We start from the raw sequence: 23,377 nt of genomic DNA on the forward strand, positions 1-23,377 counted from the left end.
ATTCACATAGCATGAAAGCCACGCTTTTAGAGTGTGCAGTGCAGTGGCACTTAGTGCATTCATGAAGTTGTGTAACCACCATCACAACCTGATTCCAGAACATTTTCATCACCCCAAAAAGAAACCTCACACTCCTTAGCAGTCGCCCCAGCCCTGACAGCCACTAACCTGGTTTCCGTCTCTGTGGATTTACCTATTCTGGATATTTCGTATAAATGGAATCGTAGAACATGTGGCCTTTTGTGACTGCCTCCTTCCGCTTAGCGTCATGTTTTCAGGATTCGTCCGCGTCACGGTGCGCTGGCACTCCTTCCTTTTTATAGCTGAACAGTTTTCCGTTGTACGGATGCCACACTTTGTTCAGCCAGTCGTCAGTTGATGGACGCGTTTATCTTTTTCTCTCTTTGGATACTATGAATCATGCTGCTATGGACATTTGTGTACGCATTTCTATATACATATATACATCTATTTTCTTTTACTTTTTCTTTTTCTTTTTCTTTTTTTTGAGATGGAGTTTTGCTCTGTCGCCCAGGGTGGAGTGCCGTGGTGTGATCTCGGCTCACTGCAACCTCCGCCTCCCAGGTTCAAGCGATTCTCCTGCCTCAGCCTCCCGAGTAGCTGGGACTACAGGCACATGCCACCATGCCTGGCTAATTGTTGTATTTTTAGTAAAGATGGGGTTTTGTCATGTTGGCCAGGCTAGTCCTGAACTCTGGGCCTCAGGTGATCCACCTGCCTCGGGCTTCCAAAGTGCTGGGATTACAGGTGTGAGCCACCCCACCCGGCCCTATTTTCAATTATCTAGGCTGTATACCTCTGAGTGGAATTGCTTGGTCGCATGTTAACACTATGTTTAATTTTTGAGGACCTACCAAACTGTTTTCCACAATTGGCTGCTCTATTTTATGTTCCCATCAGCATGGAATGAGCGTTCCCATTTCTCCAGGACCTCCTCACCAGCCCTTGTTATTTCCTTATAGCCATCCCAGTGGGTGTGAAGTGGTATCTTACTGTGGTTTTGACTTGCATTTCTTTTTGTTTGTTTGTTTTGAGACAAAGTCTTGCTCTGTTGCCCAGGCTGGAGTACAGTGGTGCGATCTTGGCTCATTGCAACCTCCAACTCCTAGGTTCAAGGGGTTCTCCTGCCTCAGCCTCCAGAGTCGCTGGGGTTACAGGCACACGCCATCACGCCCAGCCCAGCTAATTTTTGTATTTTTTGTAGAGACGAGGTTTCACCATGTTGGCCAGGCTGGTCTCGAATTCCTGACCTCAGGTGATCTGCCCGCCTCAGCCTCCCGATGTGCTGGGATTACAGGCGTGAGCCACCATGCCTGGCCTCGATTTGCCCTTCTCCAGGGAATAATGATGCGGATAATTTTTCAAGTGCTTATTGGCCATTTATATCTTCACTGGAGATACATCTATTTAAACTCTTTGCCCATTTTTAAATTAAGTCATTTGTCTTTTTATTCCTACATCTTAAGTGTTTTAAAAAATATTTGGGCACTAGTCCCTTGTCAGATATATGATTTGTAGCTCTTTTCCTCTCATTCTATGAGTTGTATTTTCACTCTCTTGATAGTGTTTTTGAGTTTTAAACATTTATGAAGTCAGATGTATCTATTTTTCTCTCTGGTTGATTGTCCTTTTGGTGTCATATCAAAGTGTCTGTGTTTTCTTCTAAGAGATTTACACTTGTAGCTCCTACACGAGTCTGTGATCCATTTTGAGTTAATTGTTGTAGGCAGTGAGAGGTGAAGGTCTGACTCCATTCTCTGTATGTGACTATCCAGTTGTCTCCATGCTACTTTCTGAAAGGACCATTCTTTTACCCAGCTGGGTGCAGTAGCGCATGGCTATAATCCCAGCATGCCTATAATCTCTTTGGGAGGCTGAAGCAGACAGATCACTTGAGCTTAGGAGTTCAAGACCAGCCTGTCTGTACCAAAAAAATATAAAAATTAGCTGGGTGTAGGGGTGCACGCCTGTAATCCCAGCTATTCAGATGGTTGAGGCATGAGAATCCCTTGAATTCAGGAGGCGGAGGTTACAGTGAGCTGAGATCTCACCACTGCACTCTAGCCTGAGTGACAGAGTGAGACCCCGTCTCAAGAAAAAAAAAAAAAAAAAAAGATTATTCTTTTATCAGTTGAATTGTTTCAGCAAGCTCGTTGGAAACAACTGACCATAGATATGTGGGTTTATTTCTGGACTCTCAATTGTTTTGTTTTGAAAAACACAAAAATAAAATTAATAAAACAATTCTTTTTACAACACACACACCACAAGACTTGTGCACTTAAGACTATAAAAGCTGAAGCAAATTAAAGACCCAAATAATTAGAAAGTCATCCCATGTTCATGGATTGGAAGACTTAATATTGTTACCATGGCAATACTCTCCAAATTGATTTGCAGATTCAACTCAACACAATTACTGTCAAAACCTCAGCTGCTTTTTGTTTTTTGCAGATATTGACAAGTTGATCCTAAATTTATATGGAAATACAGGGGACCCAAAATAGCCAAAACAATACTGAAAAATTAGGACTCACACTTCCTAATTTCAAAACTTACTACAAAGCTACAGTGATCAATATGGCATGATACTGGCATAAGGATAGACATATTGATCAGTGGAATAGAATTGAGAGTCCTGAAATAAACCCACATATCTATGGTCAGTTGTTTCCAACAAGCTTGCCTAAACAATTCAATGGATAAAAGAATAATCCTTTTTAGTTTTTTTGAGACAGGGTCTCACTCTGTCACTCAGGCTAGAATGCAGTGGCGAGATCTTGGCTCACCGCAACCGCTGCCTCCCTAAATTCAACGGAAGCTAAGGCAGAAGAATCACTTGAATATCAGTGAGCCGCCAATATCACACCACTGCACTCCAGCCTGGGCGACAGAGCGAGGCTCACCCTCAAAAAAAAAATTAGTACCAAAAATTACCTTATTATTTCTGATTATCTGTAAAAATGTATTTAATACCACCTAACTGTACATTTAAAATGATTGAGGTGGTACATTGGAAAAGGGGGAAAGTGGCATCTTCTTTGCATCACTCTAGATTCATTTGCCTTTTCTAGAATTTTATGGAAATGGGATCACACAGCCTGTGCTCAGTTCATTTGCCCTTTCTAGAATTTTATGGAAATGGGATCACACAGCCTGTGCTCGGTTCATTTGCCCTTTCTAGAATTTTATGGAAATGGGATCACACAGCCTGTGCTCTGTTCATTTGCCTTTTCCAGAATTTTATGGAAATGGGATCACACAGCATGTGCTCGGTTCATTTGCCTTTTCTAGAATTTTTTTTTTTTTAAAGTTGGGGTTTCACCAAGATGGCCAGGCTGGTCTTGAACTCCTGACCTCAGGTTATCCACCCACCTCGGCCTCCCAAAGTGCTAGGATTACAGGCATGAGCCACTGTGCCCGGCCAGCTTTTCTAGAATTTTATGGAAATGAGATCACACAGCCTGTGCTCGGTTCATTTGCCTTTTCTAGAATTTTATGGAAATGGGATCACACAGCCTGTGCTGGGTTTTTGTCCTGCTTCTTTCAGTCGGCGTAATAATTTTGCCATGTGTTCATGTTGCTGCGTGTTATTGCTGAGTAGTGTGGCATGGTATGTACAGACCACAATTCATTACTGCACTGGGTTGATAAACACTGGGTTGTTTTCAGTTCTTAGCTATTTTATTTCATTATTTTTAATTTTTTTTTTTTTTTTTTTTTTTTTTTTTTTTTTTTTTTTTTTTTTTTTTTTTGAGGCAAGGTTTTGCTCTTCTTGCCCAGGCTGGAGTGCAGTGGTGTGATCTCAGCTCACTGCAACCTCCGCCTCCAGGGTTCAAGTGATTCTCCTGCCTCAGCCTCCCAAGTAGCTGGGATTACAGGTATGTGCCACCACGCCCAGTTAATGTTTTGTATTTTTGGTAGATACAGGGTTTCACCATGTTGGTCAGGCTGGTCTCAAACTCCTGACCTCAGGTGATCCACCTGCCTCACCCTCCCAAAGTGCTGGGATTACAGGCGTGAGGGATTAGATGCGTAGTGGATCACATTATGTTCCTGTAGATTGCATTGAGGTTTCCATTTGCCTTTCTCTAATAATGAATGATGTTGAGCACCTTTTCATGTGCTTAGTGCCCATCTAAATATCCTCTCTGGTGAAATGTCTTTTCAAATCTTTTGCCCATTTTTGGATTGTGTCCTTTTTGAGACGGAGTCTAGCTCTGTCACCCAGGCTGAAGTGCAGTGGTGCGATCTCAGCTCACTGCAACATCTGCCTCCGGGTTCAAGCAATTCTGCCTCAGCCTCCCAAGTAGCTGGGACTACAGGCACATGCCACCATGCCCGACTAATGTTTATATTTTTCATAGAGATGGGGTTTCACCATGTTAGCCAGAATGGTCTCAGTCTCCTGACCTTGTGATCCACCTGCCTCCACCTACCAGAGTCCTGGGATTACAGGCATGAGCCACCACACCCAGCCGTGTTGTTTTCTTATTACTAAGTTTTGAGGACCTTTTCTGTATTCTGCATAGAATGATGATTTAAAGCATTTAACTGATTTATGTGATAAACCCTTTATCATATAAGCATTTGGCAAATGTCTTTTTCCCAGTCTATGGCTTATCTTTTTATTTTCTTAAAAATATCTCTTAAAGAATAGAAGGTTTTCATTTTAATGAAGATGAATTTATCCTTTTTTTAAAGTGATGGTCATACATTGGTGTCCAGTCTAAGAAATCTCTAACAACGCTATTGCATTTTAAGAGTTAATTGTACATACTCTGGGTACAAGTTTTTTGTTGACTGTTTTGTGAATATTTTCTCCCAGTCTGTTACTTGCATTTTTGTTTCCTTTAAGGGAGTATTTTGATTGAAAAAAAGGTCTTTAATTTTCCAGTCTATTATTTTACAGTTGGTGTTTTTTTGGTGTTCTGTCTAAGAAACCTGGGCCTATTCCAAGATTACAAAGGTTTTTCTCTCGTGGAGTCTTCTGGAAGTTTCATAGTTTAGGTTTCACATCTAGGTCCATGATCCGTTTTTAGTTAATTTGGGCCTGTGGTGGGAGGAAAGAGTCGATGTTAATTTTTTTCATGCAGATATCCAGTTGATCCAGTATCACTTGTTGAAAAGCCATCCTTTCTCTGCTGAATTGTCTTTGCACTTTTGTAAATAATCCATTGATATTTTTGGACTCTGTTTTGTTGCATTGATTATTTGCCGGTTTCACCATTGTTATCTTTTCACCAATACCAAACTCTTGATGATAGCTTTGTGGGTCTCAAAATCCAATGAATCCTCCAACTTTGTTCTTTTTTATAGTTGCTCTGGTTATACCAGCTCAAAATTTTAGGGTCTGCTTATCAATTCTTACCAAAACTTCCTGTTGGAATTTTGATTGGGCTTGTGTCGAATCTGTAGATCAGTTTGGCAAGACTGTCATCCTAACCGTGTTGATTTTTTCCATGGACATGGTATATCTCTTCATTTCTTCAGGTCTTATTTGATTTATCTCGGCAATTTTTGTGTTTCTCAGTGTGAAGTTCTTGAAAGTCTTTTCGTAGGCTTATTCCTAAGTGTTCTATGTGGGGATTTTTTTTTTTAACTGCTATGAATTTAATGTTTTATTTATTTCATGTTCCACTTGTACACTGCTAGTGTTTAAGGATACAATTAATTTTTCTCTATTAACCTTTTATCGTAGTTTTACCAAATTCAGTTATTAGTTCTAAAGGGTGTTTTATAAATTCCATGAGATTTTTCATGTGAACAGTTGTATCAGCTGAAAATAGGAGCAGTTTTATTCCTTCTTTTCCTGTCTTGATGCCTTTTCTTTCCTTTTCTTGCCTGATGCAGAGGCCGTGGCCTCTGTGAGAACATGGACCAGAAGTGGTGGGAGCTGTATCCGTGTCTCATTCCTGCTCTTGGGAGAAAGCAATCCCATTTTTGCCATTAGGTGTGATGCTAAGGGTGGAATATTTGCGGGTGCCTCTGTGAGTTTGAGAAGGTTCTCTTCCATTCATAGTTTGTGGACAGTTTTGTCACAAACGGGCACTGGATTTTTGTCAAATGCTTTTCTGCATCTGTGCCTGTATGCCTTTTCTGTGGGCACCTCCGGCTATTTCCTTAGGATTCATTCCTAGAAATGAAAGTGAAAAGTCAAAATGGGTAAGCACTTTTAAGCCTTTGGCATCCTGTTTCCAAATTGCCATTTGGAAATATTTGGTCAGGTCTGGGCACAGTGGCTCTCACCTGTAATCCCAGCACTTTGGAAGGCTGAGGTCGGTGGATCATGAGGTCAGGAGTTCGAGATCAGCCTGGCCAACGTGGTGAAACCCCATCTCTTCTAAAAATACAAAAATTAGCCATGCATGGTGGCGGGCACCTGTTATCCTAACTAGTCAGGAGACTGAGGCTGGAGAATCACTTGAACCTGGAAGGCAGAGGTTGCCGTGGGCCAAGATCGTGCCATTGCACTCCAGTCTGGGCAACAAGAGCAAAACACTCTGTCTCAAAAAAATAAAGAAATAAAAAAATAAAGAAATATTTGATCAATATATATTCTTCCTCCCCCTGAGCTGAACAAGAGTGTTGGTTTCCCCAAATCCTTCACTGCACTAGATTTTATAATTTGTTAATTGATGCCAATTTCATATGCCACCCCCTCCCCATGCTATCTTGTTTGCATTTCCATTTATTTCATTACCCTGGGCCTGGAAATTTTATTGGTTATTTGTATTTATTCTCTACTAAATTCCTTCATTTCCTTTTGCCAGTTTTCTGTTGGGCATTTATTTCTTTTTAATGTACATACTTTTTTACACATTAAAGATGTTCATCTTTCATATATACATCCCAGTTTCTCTGGCATTCCTTGTTTCATTGTGTTTTTTTAAAATAGATTTTAATTTTTGGAGCTGTTTTAGGTTCACAGCAAAACTGAGTGAGAGGTACAGAGAATCCTCACCCACCCTCTCCCCTGCTACACACCCTCACAGCCTCCCCCACCAGCGTAGTTACAGCCCAGGAACCTACACGTCATTGTCACCCAGAGTCCATAGCTTCTGTCGGCATTCACACTCGGTCTTGTACATCCTATGGGTCTGCACAAATGTATAATGACACGGGTCACCGTGACCACTCTGGCGTCATGCCAGTGTGTCACCGCCCTAGAAGTTCTCCACGCTTCACTGTCCTCCCTCCCCTCCAGCTCCTGGAAGCCACTGGTCTTGTCACTGTCTCCATGGTTTTGCATTTTCCAGAGTGCCCTGGAGTTGGAATTCCACAGAGTGCAGCTTTTCATGGTGGGTCCCTTCCCTTAGCAAACCCCTTCTAAGACGCGGTGACGCTCCCTCGTGTTGCCTCACAGCTTGACAGCTCATTTCTTTCTAACGATGAATAATATATTCCCTTGCCTAGCTGCACCACAGTTATTTTTATTTTTATTTATTTATTTTTTTGAGATGGAGTCTTGCTCTTGTTGCCCAGGCTGGAGTGCAGTGGCAAGATCTCGGCTCACTGCAGTTTCCGCCCCCCAGGTTCAAGCGATTCTCCTGCCTCAGCCTCCTGAGTAGCTGGGATTACAGGCATGTTCTACCGCACCTGGCTAATTTTTGTATTTTTAGTTGAGACGGGGTTTCACCACGTTGGTCAGGCTGGTCTCTAACTTCTGACCTATGATCCCCCCATATCGGCCTCCCAAAGTGCTGGGATCACAGGTGTGAGCGACCGCATCTGGCTGCACCACTGTTATTTAAACGTATCCATTCACTACCAAAAGACATCTTGGTGGCTTCCAAGTTTTGGCAATTATGGGGGACCACCAAAGGGTGGCTTTCTTTCCAGCCTCGTCTCCCGTCCTCACCAGCACACTGAACCACTGAACACACCCTGCTCACTCTTGCAATATCCTGCGATGCCTGCACGTCCCTCCCGGCACACTGTGTCCTGCTCACTCTTCGGGGCAGACCAAGGTCTCCAGAAACCAGACACAACACAGAGACTCGCTTTGGCAGTCACGGGTGGAAGGCCCCCTCCCCGCTGCTGTGGCCAGAGAAGACTGGTCGTTGGGAGGGCCAGAGCCAATTTCTAACCAGGCAAGAGTCCCGGACACGGCGGCCACCACACGCCTCCCCCAGCAGTGTGCCTCGAGGCAGAAGTTGGCTTAAACCCTCTCACAACCCCTTAGGGGCAAATTATTTGCATTAATTAATTGATAGATTCATGAATTCAAGACGCTGTGCTTGGGACCTACAGCTGGGTTCCCTTCGACTTCTTGTTCAGCTAACTCAAAAGGCTCAGGGCAAAAAGTTAGCGGTCTGGGTATTTTAAACAGCGTTAAAACTGGCCCTGGCGTCTCAACCCTGAGAACCACCGCTCCATATGTTTGAAGGTTTCTTCCCCGCCTCAAGCTTTTCCTGAGAGCCTGAGTGTTCTGCATGTGTCCATGTGTCAATGATCTATTGCTGTGAAATAAACCACCGCCAAACTTAGCAACTTAAAGCAACCAGCAGGCCGGGCGTGGTGGCTCATGCGGGTAATCCCAGCACTTTGGGAGGCCAAGGCGGACGGATCGCTTGAGCTCAAGAGTTCGAGACCAGCCTGGGCAACATGGCAAAACCCCGTCTCTAAAAAATACAAAAATTAGTCGAGTGTGGTGGTGAGAGAATGTAGTCCCAGCGACTTGGGAGGCTGAGGCTGGAGCCTCGCTGGAGCCCGGGAGGTTGAGGCTGCAGTGAGTTGTGTTTGCACCACTGTATTTCAGCGAGGGGGATACAGAGAGACCCTGTCTTTTTTTTTTTAAAACAAACAAAAAACCAAACCAAAACAACAACAAAAACGCTCACAGGCCTTCGGGTTGGGCTGGGCTTGGACAGGCTGTTCTGCTGTGCTCCCTGGGGTTCACTCAGGTTGCTACAGCCACCGGGAGGCGTGGGAGGGCGGAGGGTCTGGAATGACTCCATTGACAGGTGTCGGGCTCTGGCATTGACTGCCGGTTTCGTGTCTCTTTCATGAGCTCTCGTCTGTCTGTCTCACCTACATGGTCCCAAGAGGGAGAGTGAGGGGCCACCCAGGCCTCAGAGCTCACCTGACACCGTGTTTGCCACATTCTGTTGGTCAAAGCAAGGCCCCCCCAGATTCAGGCCTGGAGAGACAGGCGCTACCCTTGATAACATGAGCGGTGAAGAATTGAGGACATTTCAAATCTAATCTCTGTGGCTGACACAGCATAGTTTGCTGTGGTGGAGAGAGAACCATCCTCTGTGTTTGCAGTGACACTGCTGGTTTTTCATCACTGCTTTTACATTTTGGTGATCCTCAGTAAATGATAGAAATGAAGAACTGCTATGTCTCTTAAAGCTGAACATCTTCTGGTTTTGTGTATGAGACATTTTTAAGTTAATGGCATCATGGGAGTTACCGCCTGAAAAACCCATCCTTTTAGTGAATGCATCACATAATTTTATGAACAAGCCAAATTATTTGCAGCATATATGAATATTCTTAAAACCAAATTGCTTTACGTGTGTAGCAAGATAAGCAAAAATAAAACACTAGACATATTTCATTTTCCCTGTAGTTTATTTTCTTTAAGAATTTTTTTTCGATGACTTCAGAATTCCCAGACACATTGCATTTTCACTTCAGGCGTGAGCAGTCAATGGCTGCGTGTTCTGCACCAAGCCAGGGCTGGGAGCTGAGGATGAAGAGACGATGCGACCCCCACCGCACAGCGGCCAGCCTTGGGGGGCATCACGCAGGGCGGTGCCTGCTGGATGTACCCCAGTTAAAGCAAACTGAGGCGTCCATCACCTTTGCCCTAGTTGGAGCTTATGGAACCCCAGCTGTAGGTCCCAAGCAGTGTCTTGAATTCATAAATCAGTCAATTAATTAATGCAAATAATTTGCCCCTAAGGGGTTGTGAGAGGGTTTAAGCCAGCATCTGCCTGCAGGCATGTTACTGGGGAGGCGTGTGGTGGTCCCCGTGTCCGGGTCTCTGGCCTGGTTTGGAACTGGCTCTGAGCCTCCAAAGGACCAGTCTCTGGCCACGGCAGCAGGGAGGGGGCCTTCCACCTGTGACTGCCAAAGTGAGTCTCTGTGTTGCGGCTGGTTTCTGGAGACCCTGGCCTGCCCTGTAGCGGGGACAGGACCCAGTGTGCTGGGAGGGACGTGCAGCTTTGGGGGAGTCTGCTGCTGGGTGTGGTAAGAAGGCTGGGAGAGGAGGCTGGAAAGGATGCCATTCTCTGTTGGCCCCACTGGGTGGGTGGGGCCGGCGGGCAGCACTCGGGGCGGTGGCTCTCCAGCCACAGCACCCCACAGTTCAATGAGCAGATTATGAAAGGCGGCATCCATGGGTGCGGTGGGGCCGGCCTCAGACCTGAGACCTGCCCTGTTTTGAGCAACGATTCCAAAGTGCCCTCGGCCTTCTGGGTCCGTCCACGGTGCAGCCACGGCAGTTCGGGTGATGGACCCACGTAACCATCTCTGATCTAGTTTTACCTGACTCGGTTTCCTCGAGAGCTCAGGGCCGCAGCAGTGGGAGGACCTGCCGTGCTGACTTCCTTAGGCAGGAGGGGGAGAAAGGCCATCTACCACAGCATAGGGCCAGTGCTGTTCCTGATGCAGCAGAGGGTTCTAGAAAGGCCAGTCTTTCTCTGTGCAAGTTGCAAGTGGGGCGGGATTGTGCTGGAAGCCTCCAAAGGAGCTTTACTTAGACCTGGTGCTCCCTGGAGGAGGAAGCGCCTGGATTGATCACCTCCGACACTTTCCGTTCTGAGCTCAAACAGGAAGGCAGGCACAGCGAGGGCAGCCGGCTCTCCGGGGTTGCGGCAGCTGGGGTCCAGAACCGAGTCCTGCCTTCACTCTGGTTTTATTTTAGCACGCATTTGTTAGACATTACTATTAAATCTCAAGAGGCCGGGCACAGTGGCTCATGCCTGTAATCCCAGCACTTTGGGACCACAAGGCAGGTGGATCACCTGAGGTCAGTTCAAGACCAGCCTGGTCGACATGGGGAAACCCCATCTCTACTAAAAAATACAAAAATTACCCAGGCGTGGTGGCGGACACCTGTCATCCCAGCTACTCGAGAGGCTGAAACAGGAGAATTGCTTGAACCCTGGAGGCGGAGGTTGCAGTGAGCCGAGATTGCACCACTGCACTCCAGCCTGGGTGACAGAGCAAGACTCTGTCTCAAAAAAAAAAAAAAAAAAAAAAAAAAAAAAAAAAAAAAAAAAAAAAAAAAAAAAAAAAAAAAAAAAAAAATCTCAAGAGACAGGATTTAACCTGTGGCGTGGCTGAATCCGTATAATAAAATATTTCATGATTTGGAATGTAACAAAGTCATAAAACATAATAGAATAAACGGGGTTGTACTGCTGAATTGCAGGCATAGAGGCTGCACAACATGCTGGTGAGAACATGAGCCACAAAGCTTGGGTTCTAATCTCAGCTCCACCACTTGCCAGCTGCGTGACCTTGGGCAAGTTACTTAACCTCTTTGGGCCTCAGTTGCCTCTTCTTTACAATGGCGTAATACCACTATTCATTTCAGAGGATTATTGTGAAGATTATACGCAATAAAAGCACCTGAGAAGCATTAGCCCAGGGCCAGGCCCATAAGTCAGTGCTTTAATAAGTGCTCATGATGTTGTTAGCAACACTCACTGATAACCCAAACGTTTTCTTACCAAACAAACCGAACGAGCCTGTGGAAACCATGGCAGAAGCCCCGTGCTGTAGACAAACCAAGCCTCGTTGATTTCCTCCCTTTATGCACATGAAGGCTGAGAGAGGCTTGGTAGCTTGGCCAGGGTCACAAGCGAGGAACCCCAGTCAGTGTGACCTTGGCTGTCAGGACGATGATGACTTACTGCCTCTATTGAAGTGGAATGGAATTTGATCATGAAAATGCTTTCCCATCCAAGTGGAAATGGAATTGTGCAGTGGGGTTCATTCATTCATTCATTCACAGGCGTTTACTGGGCATATTCAGCTGTGCCTGTGTGTGTGTTTAAACTTGGTGTGTAGGTTTAAATGGCTTCCCCATGCCACTCGGCCCCCTCTGGGTGGTGTGGGCAGGGAAGCCTGTGGTCGTGATCACAGGACAAACGTTCCACCAGCCCCCCGTCCAGCTCCGACGCCAGCCTGCGCTTCCCGGACAGCAACGGCCTCCTGCAGACCCCGCGCTGGGACGAGCCACAGCGGGTGTGCGCCCTGGAGCAGATCTGCGGCGTGTTCCGTGTGGACCTGGGCCACATGCGCTCCCTCCGCCTTTTCTTCAGGTAGGAAGCGTCTCTGGGTGCCTCCTGGGAGTTGGCCATGTGTGTTTTCCCCAGCAGCCTGGGCTTTGCAGTGCGCGGCGTGGGGACACAGGGCCCCGGCTGGAGTCTTCACAGGTGTCTTTCTTCCTCCCCCACTGGTCTCGCGGGCAGTGGTTCCCTGCTGCGGCTCCCCGGCGGTTCTCAGGCCTGGCGAGCTCCAGACTCATTCCCCTGCCTTCCGAGTGACGTAGCTCATGGTGGCTTCCCACTCTGGCTTGGGAGAAGAAACCAAACCAGGGCAGAGAGTAGCAGCTGCAGGCCACTCTGATCCCGGGGAGATGCTCTGGAGCTCCGCCACCTCTGCGGGCCGGGCCGTGGCTTTGCGGACGGAGGCACACTTCCTTTTGTGACGGGTGGGCGATGCCTCTTTTCCTGTCATCGTCCCTACATCAGATCCTCCTCCCTGTAGTCAGGACCGCCCAGCCACAGACAGCTCCAGTGAGAGGCCCGGGCTTAGAAGAAGCCGGCGTGTCCAGAAGCTGGGGGGGGTTCCCAGACCCAGAGCCACATTCCAGCCTTTCATCTAAGGGCAGCCGGGGTTGGGCTGACAGCACTGACGGATGTTTAGTGAGTTTCCCTGGAGGGTTCTCCCAGAGTTCCACCCACACGCGACGGAGGAGGTCTGTTCCCAGGAGGTTCTCTGAGCACACGCCCCACCGGGCTCAAAACTGGATTCCAGGCACCCAGCATCCACCACCCAGGTCTCCCGGACGGCAGGGACCATGTAGCAGGGCAGGTGGTCTTGGGGAGAGGGCCATTCTGGCAGGACTCCAGAGAGGAGCCCCAGGGCCCCCCAGGAAGGAGCAGTTTTGCCATCTTCAGCAAAGGGGGTGTTGTGTTCGGGCCTAGTTCTGCCCCCGCCCACCAGCAGCCAGCTCCACTGGGACGCGCTGTTTCCTGCTTCTGAGGTTGGCGACAGTGGCCTCTGATTATACTTGGAAATAAAAACCCCGTGTTTACATATTCATCGGGCTTCCCTCTCCCCCCTCCGATGGCCCTTCAGCGACGAGGCCTGCACCAGTGGCCAGCTGGTCGTCGCCAGCAGAGAGAGCCAGTACAAGGTCTTCCACTTCCACCACGGAGGCCTGGACAAGCTGTCCGACGTGTTCCAGCAGTGGCAATACTGCACGGAAATGCAGCTCAAAGACCAGGTAGCCCAGCGCACCGCCCCAGCATGTCCCATCCCCCACGGGGGCCCGCCTCCAGCCTGGGTCCTGTGTCTGGGGTCCCCGGGCCCAGGGGCTTACGGGGTGTGACCCACAGTAGCTTTCGGCCATCAGAGTGGCAACTTGGGGCTTGAAACCTGTGCCCAGGGCTCTCTGTAAAGTCAGTGCTCTGCACTTGAAAATTCATGTTTTGACAAGACTTCCTGCCATATTTTCCTCAATCTACGTACAAATGTAATAAGCGCTCTTTAATTATCTGTTTAAGATACTGTATGTGCTTATTAGAAACGGGGCTGACTTTAAAATTCCCTTCCTTCCCACAGAGCCTCCTGCTGGCTCCCCTTATTACAGTAGCATGGCTTTCTCTCCCCCTGCATTGAACAACCTTTGATTTTTGAATTAAATGTCAGCTGCAGTTTTGCCCTGGATTCGTGACTGCGCGCGGAGACAATCTGACAGGCTGGCTCCCGGTCACAGAACAGCCATCCCTTTGTATGTGGCCAATCACATGTAATTCATTGCAGGCCCTCCCGGCAGAGGGAAGTTAGGCCCAACGAGGCATTAATTCCGTTTTTGCGGCTGGCGCTGGAGAGAGTGGGGGGCGGTGGCACAGTGGGCCGGGGACAAGGGAGCCGCAGAGGGAAACCGATTTTAAGATGAAGGTATTTTCATTTTAATTGCAGCTAATTACGCGCGCCATTTAGGGGTTTGTATGCAGGGGACGGCCCTTGCCCTCCTTTCAGAAGAGAGAGAGGCTTTTCATCCTGGGAAAAGCACTGCTGGCCTCTGAGGCTGGCGGCTGAGATCCTGACCTTTGCCCAGTTTTCCTCCCGTCCAGCAGGTCGCCCCGGAAAAGACCTGCATGCAGTTCTCCATCCGCCGCCCCAAGCTGCCGTCCTCCGAGACGCATCCGGAGGAGAGCATGTACAAGAGGCTGGACGTCTCTGCCTGGCTCAGCCACCTGAACGAGCTGGGCCAGGTGGAGGAGGAGTACAAGCTTCGGAAGGTGAGGCCCGGGCCCGCCCGGCTGGCCCTACGGAGAGCCGGCCAGGAACCAGGCAGTGAGAGGGAGGGAGGGCCAGGGCCTGGCCGCCCGCCCGCACCCACGGGCCACCTCCTCGGGAGGGCCCCGTTTTCTTGTGTGAGGTTCTCTGTGAACACACCGATAAAGCAATCAAAGCCGCTGTGTTGAAAAAAAAAAAAAGAACACCTCCCTCTCGGGTTTGGGGGGATACCGTGTCAGCCTGCATAGAAGGGTTTGCAGTGAAATGCAGCATTTCCAAAACCAGGGATTAGGCCACGACGTGAGAACGACACGTTAATCTGAGCGCCACCCCAGGGGGGGCATTGACATTGAAATGAGCCGGGTTTGTGTCCTGTATGGGAATTGAAGGCCACCGCTTTCCCCTTGTAAACATGCAAATTGCAGAGATCTGAATCAAGGCGCACCAAAGCCACCAAAACACACATCTCTGGGGATTTGGGGGTTCTTTGAGCCGCCCTATTTTATCCCCTCCCCAACTTTTGCTGCTTCCTCCAGGCCATTTTCTTTGGCGGCATTGATGTGTCAATCCGGGGGGAGGTCTGGCCGTTCCTGCTGCACTATTACAGCCACGAGTCCACGTCAGAGGAGCGGGAGGCGCTGCGGCTGCAGAAGCGGAAGGAGTACTCTGACATCCAGCGGAGGAGGTAACCCGGCCGCCCCGCCCAGCCGCGGAGGAAAATGTCATTTGAAAAGGCAATTTGAGGCGCAATTCAGCATTGATAATATGTTTCGTGACCCATAGTTTCTTTCAGAAATGGGTCTCCCAGGAACGTGAGTGATAGGGTGGGATAAGTGCAGTCATTAAACCGAGCACTCGGGCCTCGGAACTGCGGGCTCGTTAGCTCACATGTCAAGGTTTTAGAATTCTCCTTCGACAGACTTCACTCGGCGCTGACGTCCCACGGCTGAAGGCTAGGAGCAGGGCCTCGCGGGGTGAAGGCCTCCGGAGGCGGGACCGCCGTGTCCCACTTGGGGTCTGCTCACCCAGGGCTGGGGTTAGCTCTCTCTCCAGGAGGCTGGGACTGGGTGAAGCCCCTGGCCTGTGCTCAGCTTCCCTCCAGAACGCTGGTTCGGGGCCAAGGCCTCATTATCCATTGGGCTGCAACCTTCTCTCCTCTCGGGGACGCTGGAGCCTGTGAGGCTGAGTTAATACCGGGGACAGCCTTGGATGCACGCCACCCATCCGCTGCATCAGGGAGAGTCTGTAGCTGGCAGCAGCCACCCAGCTCCCATCCAGGGAACGGGGTTGGGAGGGAAGGCGGCTTCCCGGAGTGTGTCCCCACACGATGCCTCCAGGTGCCACCCGCTGACCCCGGCTGGGTGCTCTGCTCCACACAGGCTCTCAATGCCCCCCGAGGAACACAGAGCGTTCTGGCGCAACGTGCAGTTCACCGTGGACAAAGACGTGGTCCGGACCGATCGGAGCAACCAGTTCTTCCGAGGGGACGACAATCCCAACGTGGAGAGCATGAGGTAGTCCCCCCAGCCAGCCCGCTCCCCATCTGCAAGTCTGCAAGTTCGCCTGACCCCTCTGGGAAGTGGATGAGCCCCCAGCGACTTTCTGCAGGGGCTCTCTTCCAGGTTCAGACATCGAAGCCCCAGAAGTGAAGGACACGCTACTCATGAGCTACTTTGAGTCGGCGTCTCAGAGCCACAGCATCCCAGGGAAACCAGTGGGGCCCACAGAGCCCCCCATCCCCTGGGCACCACCAAGCCTGTCCTTGCTTGGCTCATACCAACCATGAACCAGCTTCCCCATGCACCCCCTCCACCTCCCCGTGGGTGGTCCTGCAGTCATACAGCCACACAGAGTCAGAGGCTGGCATCTGTGACATTCTGCTGCAGCCTAGCAAATAATTGCACAAAACTAACAGCCCACAGAAATGTCCCTGCCAGCCCACCCCTTGCTACAGGCAGTCCACCCTTCTGAAAATCAGACCCGTGTCCCCCTTACTCCTGCTCTCAAGGTTCTGGGCCTAGGTAGCAGCTAATGGCAGGCTATTGCTTTTTTTTCTGAGATGGAGTGTTGCTCTGTCACCCAGACTGGAGTACGGTGGTGTGATCTCAGCTCACTGCAACCTCCACCTCCTGGGTTCAAGCGATTCTCCTGCTTCAGCCTCCCAAATACCTGGGATTACAGGTGTGCACCCCACCATACCCAGCTAATTTTTGTATTTTTAGTAGAGATGGGGTGTCACCATGTTGTCCAGGCTAGTCTCGAACTCCTGACCTCAGGTGATCTGCCCACCTCGGCCTCCCAAAGTGCTGGGATTATAGGCATGAGCCACCTCGCCTGGCCAGGCCATTACCTTTGCAAAGCAAGGGTCGCTCTGAGATGGTGGCAGAGCTGCCTTCCACCGAGATGAAGGCAGGCAGGGTCCATGGCCAAGGGTTCTGTGGGGTGGGCAGTGTGCCACAGTGAGGGTCATCCCCAGCCTCTGCTGTCTCCACCGCCTCCCAGGAGGATCCTGCTGAACTATGCCGTCTACAACCCAGCCGTCGGCTACTCCCAGGGCATGTCGGACCTGGTGGCGCCCATCTTGGCCGAGGTCCTGGACGAATCGGACACCTTCTGGTGCTTTGTGGGTTTGATGCAGAACACGATCTTTGTCAGCTCCCCTCGGGACGAGGACATGGAGAAACAGTTGGTGAGGCTCATGGGGACAGGTGTATCCAAGGGCTCGAGGGTCCAGGCTGCCTCTCCCCTGGCAGCCAGGGTTGCCGTGGTGACATGTGGCTTGGCTGCTGTGGGTCAGTGGGCAGCGGAAAAGCCAGGACAGGACTTGCTGTGGGATATGGGTGGCTTTGCCCTGGGTCTCTGGGGATGCCCCCCAACTCCCTGCAGGTCCAGAGGCCACATGGTGTGGGTGGCTCTTGTGGCCGCCCCCCAATCCCCAATACGTGACAGCATGGCCCGAACTCCCTGGCTGGGAAGGAAGGGGAGGCCCCATCACACCCAGCCCTCCCTCCACTTATAAAATGCTCCCTGCAGGAGTGACACAGCCAGGGCGTCTGAGTGGGGATAGGGAGAGGAGGGGCTCCTGATGTCCCCGTGGGGCCCGCAGAGGCAGTCCTCACATCCCACTCCTTCCCTGGGGTGCCCAGCTGACACCTCTCCCATCAAGGCCTCCTCAAAAGGATCAGCCCTCTGTAGATCAGGAAGCTCTGAGTGTTGGTGGTGGGGCTGAGCCCAGCCGGATGAGGCAGGGCCCAAGGGCCATTGTGCGGCGCAGGGACGGAGCCAGGGTCACCTGCTCAGTGTTCTCAGCACACATCGCCCGTGTCCACCAACTACCTGCTAGGTGCAGGCAAAGACACTCACCCTCCCGGCCGGGAGACGCTGGGTCAGGAAGCCAGCATTGTGAGCAGAGGACACTGGGTGCCGGGGGCGCTGCAGGAGGCGCCCGTGATAAGGACAGGAGGGCCCCTGCGCTGGGGACAGCTCCAGGGTGCATGGGGTCTGGCCCTGAGGGTCACTAAGGCTGGGCTGAACGGAGCAGTCCTGGTGGTGGCACTGAGTGACCCGGTCTTCCTGGACCAGACCCATCACAAGTAGTGAGGGTGGAGCTGATGGAGGGCCTCACAGACCTGGGCCACAGAACGTGTCTCATAGAACAGGGTCCCCACCCTGCAGCCACGGAGCGTGTCTCAGAACAGGGTCCCCACCCCCAGGCTACAGAGCCCATCTCATAGAATGTGGGTCCCCACCCCAGGACACAGAGAGTGTCTGATAGAATGGGGTCCACCCCGCGGCCACAGAGCATGTCTCATAGAATGGGGTCCCCACCCCCAGGCCGAGGACTGGTGCTGGTCGGTGGCCTGTTAGGAACTGGGCTGAATAGCAGGAGGTGAGCGGTGGGCAGGCAAGAGCGCATTCCTGCCTGGGCTCCACCTCCGTCAGAGCAGCAGCTGCGTTAGATTCTCCTAGAAGCTCGAACCCTGGCACCCTATCGTGAACTGTGCTGCTTATGAGACTCTAATGCCTGATGATGTGAGGTGGAACAGTTCCAACCCGAAACCATTCCCACCACCTGGTCCATGGGAAAATTGTCTTCCAGGAAACGGGTCCCTGGTGCCACAAAGGTTGGGGACCGCTGCTATAGACTAACTGTTAGGGGTGGCTGATGACAGGCTGGGAGAGCTGAAGCCAACAGAGAGGATTGGAAGGCAAAGGAGCCCAGGCAGGGAGGCACAGGCACCTGCATAGGGGTGGGAGTGGAGCGTCTGCAAGGGTATCGTCCACATGGGGGGACTCGGCCCGGCTGCAGGCACAGGGCAGAGGGCGGAGGGCGGCCGCACAGCTCCAGCGCAGCCTTCCGTGGGAACAATAGGCCAGGGGTGTGGGAAGAGGCATGTGCCCCTGAGCCCTCCCCCAGGACCACCCAGCTGTGATCTAACCCCCACCCCAGGCTGCGGGCTGACCCTTACCGAGCCTCTTCACTCCTCACACCCGGTGGGTGTGACATCAGGCGTCCAGGTTGCCTGGGTTGCCAGTCACAGCGCCCAAAACCATTCGCCCCTGACGACTCAAGGCAGCACATGGCTGGGTGACTCATTGACTGCTGGAGATTGATTTTCCAGAGGCATTGATGAAGTCAGTGTCCTGAGGCCAGGTGCTGTCAGACATAGCCCCAATCTTGTCCTGCGTCACTGGGAGGTTGACCCTAATGGCAGGAATCAAGCATCCTGAGGCTCAGACATGTCCCCTTCCTGCCCTCCATCAGCTCGGGAAGATGGTAGATCTTCCACATAGATGAGCAGAGCCGAAATGAGTGAGGGCGGTTCCCTGGATGATCCACTCACCTTACCAGGAGGGGTGGACGTGGGAAACAGCCCCTAAGTGTCCACTGAGGCTGAGGAGGTTTCCTGGCCGTGTAGTGGCTGCTCAGCCTCTGCCATGCCGGGGGACAGCACTCACCCTGGGCCACACCACAGCCTCCGGAACAGCCAGGTCTGGGAGGAACTGCCAGAGGCAGGTGTGAGCCACTTCTCATGGTGGAATAAAGTAATGGGGGACAGGCACGTGCAGCAGGCAGAGGCCCCGGATGTGCTTTTCCAGGTCGGAGAGGCCCGAGAAAGGGCCCCCCTGGGAGTGGGCCTCTGGGCAGCAGGCCCGAAAGGGGCCGGGCTAACGGGTGCTGGCCTCGCCCCCAGCTGTATCTGCGGGAGCTGCTGCGGCTGACGCACGTGCGATTCTACCAGCACCTGGTCTCGCTGGGCGAGGACGGCCTGCAGATGCTCTTCTGCCACCGATGGCTCCTGCTGTGCTTCAAGCGTGAGTTCCCCGAGGCCGAAGCGCTGCGGATCTGGGAGGCCTGCTGGGCGCACTACCAGGTGAGCCTGGGCAGGGGCCCGGGGCCGGGGAGGTTGGGACCATGGCCCCTGAGCCACCGTGGCCACCCTGCCCCCTGCCCCTGTCCACCTCGCCACCCCCCACCCACAGCCACACATCAGCCCCCACGAGGCAACTGCCTGCCAGTCCCGCGTGGCCGGCTCCAGACCTCGAAGCTCGCTTCCCCAGTCACTGAAATCGATGCAAATTGCCCGCTGACTGCGCTCATTACCGCTTTCTGGGGCTGAGCTCCCTCCTGTCACAACCGATCAATGTGAGTGACACCGTCGGGGCCTGCGCAAGGCCACAGCAGCCCGGGACGCTGGTGCCCACGAGCGGGGGCCAGCACTGCCCCGCCCCCTCAGGACCGCCCTGCCATGAGGGCTGGCTAATGTCACCCTCCTGTGCAGAGAACCGGCCTGAGACCCCACTTCCCCGTCGGCCCCTCCAGAGGGCCCCTGTCAGCGACGCCACCTCCCACTCTCTGTCCACGGTCACCAGCATCTTCTCAGCAAATTCTCCTTGGAGCACAGCACTGACTCTGTCACATGGCCTTAACGCCCAAATTAGGGACAAGCTGGAGATGTCAAAAGATAAGCAAGTCTCTTTGAATCCATCAGCCTCTTTAAAAAACTCGCATTGACGCATCCAGGAGGGCAGGACCCTGTTGCAGGAGCGGGCTCCCTCCACCACGGCAGCTCCAGCAGCCTCCGTCAGAGAACCCTGAAGACGGATGAGAACACCCATCTGCCGGAAGACATTTGCGTCAGCGCCTCCCGTCCGCACTCACACTGCAGGGGGCTGATGTCTGATAAAAGCGAGTCTGAAGCCACAGAGTGCTGTGCCACGGGCCACCTTGGCATGCGTGGATCGGCTCACCCCGGCCCGGGTCGGGTTTCCCTCTTGGCTTAGCCTGCTCCGCCTGGGCGCGCAGGACGGACAATCTGCATTAGCAAAGGGAACCTCGGCAGGGATGGACCGAAAGGCCGCTTCCCCCCACCCCCACCCACCAAAAAAAAAAAAAATCGTGCCTTCTTACACGTTTTCCCAGTGGCACATTTGCTTCCCTCATTCCTTTGCGTTCAGGCTGTTAGGAGTGGACTGAGGTCGTGGCCCAGCGGGTGGGCCCTGTCCTGGGCACCTTCTATGTCCCAGTGTGATGAGATCTAGTCGGAATTGCAGCAGGGGCCCGTGTGACGTGCGCCTCATCTCTGTTGCCTGCCATTCTGTTGGAAGTCCACACAGCAAGTTTCTGTTGTTTTCAGACTATGGGCTGAACTTAGCCACAGTCGGTCCCATCCCTTGATCAGTCTGGCGGTATTACGGGGTGGGGCTGGGCCGCTAAGGAGCCGGAGCGAGCTCTGTGGAATGGGGAGGTTGCTGTCAGGTGAGGCCTTTAACTGTCCAGCGACCCCTGAGCGAGAAGAGGCGGGGTGCTCCATCTGCTGCCCGTGTGTGGTGGGGCTGGCCAGCCCGCCCGCCTGTCCCGGGCACTGAAACCCTGTGCCGTGCAGCCTGTGGAGAGCAGGCCCTCCCTCTCCCTCCCCACATTCCTCTCCCAGAGAAGCTGGGCGTCCACCTTCCTGGAACTCCTCCACCGTGTCTCACCCCAGCCACAGTTCACATCGTAGCGAAAGGATCCGTTGGAGCCAAAACAAGACCGTCAGGAGTTCAGAGGAAGGAGCGGGGCCGCCTGGTGCACGGTCCCTCCCGGAGCAGGCCGGGGCGTGGGAGTCGCCCACAGCCTCTGCCCTCATGGTGTGCTCCGCGCAGCCTGGACTGGGGACACCATTCCGCTGGCTTGTGTGGTCGATGTCAGGAGACTAAACATGGACTTCCCGGTGCCCCTGTCCTTCCTGTGCCTCCGGAAACACGCGTGCATCAAAGGCGGCGCGCCTCGAGGCGTCCCGGCCAGAGAGCACACAGGATGCGCGGTCAGGACCCGGCCGGGCTTCCTGCTGCGCACAGCGCGATGCTGGCAGGCCCCAGAGGTGGCCTAAAGGGAGGGCAGCGGAGTCCTCAAAGGGTGCCCGAAAAGAGGCTCAAGGACAGCAGGGTGGTTTCAGCCACCCCGTGGGGGAGCTGCTATGCCTGCTGTTAGGATCTTCCCACTTTCCAGCCACAAACCGTAGAGTCGTCTCTGGGGCATGATTTGGGGGGTGTGGCCTGGAGCCAGGAGGACAGGCTGACCCATGGGTGGCTGCCAGAGGCACGTTCCACAGCCCGCTGGAGTGAGTTCTGACCCAGCCTTCCCCACTCACCGTGGCTGAAGACTGTTACAAGTGAGGCCTCCCCACGAGCGCAGGCCAGGCCTTCTGAGGAAGGGCGCTCTTGGCTCCCATCATGGAGACCACCCACACTGCCACCCAGGAGAGCAGCCGCAGCCCGTGGGTGCTGAGCTCAGCATCGTCCCCTTTGGATACCACAGCAGCCCAGGCATGTGGGTCCCGGGACGGACCCCATGTGCAGGAGGGGAAACTGAGGGCCAAAGAGTCGATGTAGCTTGCCCAGGGCCTCGAGGCCCCAGAGCTGGGCTCTGAGCCCAGACGCCTTGCCCCGAAGCCCTAGCTGGCGCCTCAGCCCTCAGTTTCCCCCAGAGGCAGGGCCTGGGGCTCGGTCAGAGCCCGCGTCTGAACTCTCCCGCCTCCGCAGACAGACTACTTCCACCTTTTCATCTGCGTGGCCATCGTGGCCATCTACGGGGATGACGTCATCGAGCAGCAGCTGGCCACAGACCAGATGCTCCTGCACTTCGGAAACCTGGCCATGCACATGAACGGGGAGCTGGTGCTCAGGAAGGTGAGGCTGCCCCAGACCCCAGACGCCGGCCCCGCCCCCTCCTGTCGCGCTGGGAGCTCCCCACCAAGGCGTCGGTGTTGGCACCTGGCTGTGTTGCCTCAGCTGTCCCCTCACTCTCCTGGGGTTCCAGCCCTGACACAGGAGCCTCCCTCGCTGGCTGAGGAGGGAAGGAATTCCCGGGCTGACCCACCCTAGGGCACCTCACTTACAACCCAGAGCTAGGAACACTGAGACTGGGCCCGGGGGGCGGGGTGGCCAGAATTCTGGGGGCCTTGGGCTCTGGTCCCCTCCCCCGCTTCCCAGACTCCTCCTGGAGACACTGCCCGTTGGCTCTGTGGTGGTCCTCAGGGCAGCGAGGCGGCGTCCCAAGGTTGGTGGTGCCCTCCGGCACAGGACAAAGATCCTGCAGGAGCTGAGGGGCTGCTGGGGGACAGGGTGGAGGGGGTGGAGCATGTGGGAGGTGGGGAAAGAGTCAGAGAGGGGCCTGCCAAAGGGATGGGTGGGCTTGGCTGGGCGAGGCCGGGCCCTGTGCTGCTGTGGTCCTGTTCACCCTCCCAATGAAGCCCGTCAGGGGGCCTTCCTCACCTCGAGGCACCTGTGACTCAGAGCCCATCACTGTAGCCCCCTAAGACCCAGGGCCCTGCCGTGCCGGTGAGGGGGAGTCACAGGCAGAGAGCCCGGGACACAGTGAGCC

General features: G+C 52.9%; 1 protein-coding gene across 5 annotated transcripts in view; it reads left to right on the top strand.

The window, feature by feature from the left end:
* The window catches only part of TBC1D16 (TBC1 domain family member 16), a 93,650-nt gene that overhangs the window by 65,779 nt on the left and 4,494 nt on the right, over positions 1-23,377 (top strand). For 3 of the 5 annotated variants that reach the window (XM_017524951.1, XM_017524950.1, XM_017524953.2), the window contains exons 4-11: positions 12,141-12,302; positions 13,345-13,492; positions 14,346-14,513; positions 15,048-15,196; positions 15,891-16,025; positions 17,014-17,200; positions 19,707-19,886; positions 22,537-22,683. In XM_017524951.1, the coding sequence (XP_017380440.1) occupies positions 12,141-12,302; positions 13,345-13,492; positions 14,346-14,513; positions 15,048-15,196; positions 15,891-16,025; positions 17,014-17,200; positions 19,707-19,886; positions 22,537-22,683 (1,276 nt within the window). Of the gene's footprint in view, positions 1-12,140; positions 12,303-13,344; positions 13,493-14,345; positions 14,514-15,047; positions 15,197-15,890; positions 16,026-17,013; positions 17,201-19,706; positions 19,887-20,557; positions 21,121-22,536; positions 22,684-23,377 lie in introns of those variants that run through there. The other 2 variants (XM_017524954.1, XM_017524955.2) reach the window with 2 other exon arrangements.

This window comes from Cebus imitator, unplaced genomic scaffold, assembly GCF_001604975.1.
Source record: "Cebus imitator isolate Cc_AM_T3 unplaced genomic scaffold, Cebus_imitator-1.0 Scaffold36, whole genome shotgun sequence".
Classification (NCBI taxonomy): domain Eukaryota; kingdom Metazoa; phylum Chordata; class Mammalia; order Primates; family Cebidae; genus Cebus; species Cebus imitator.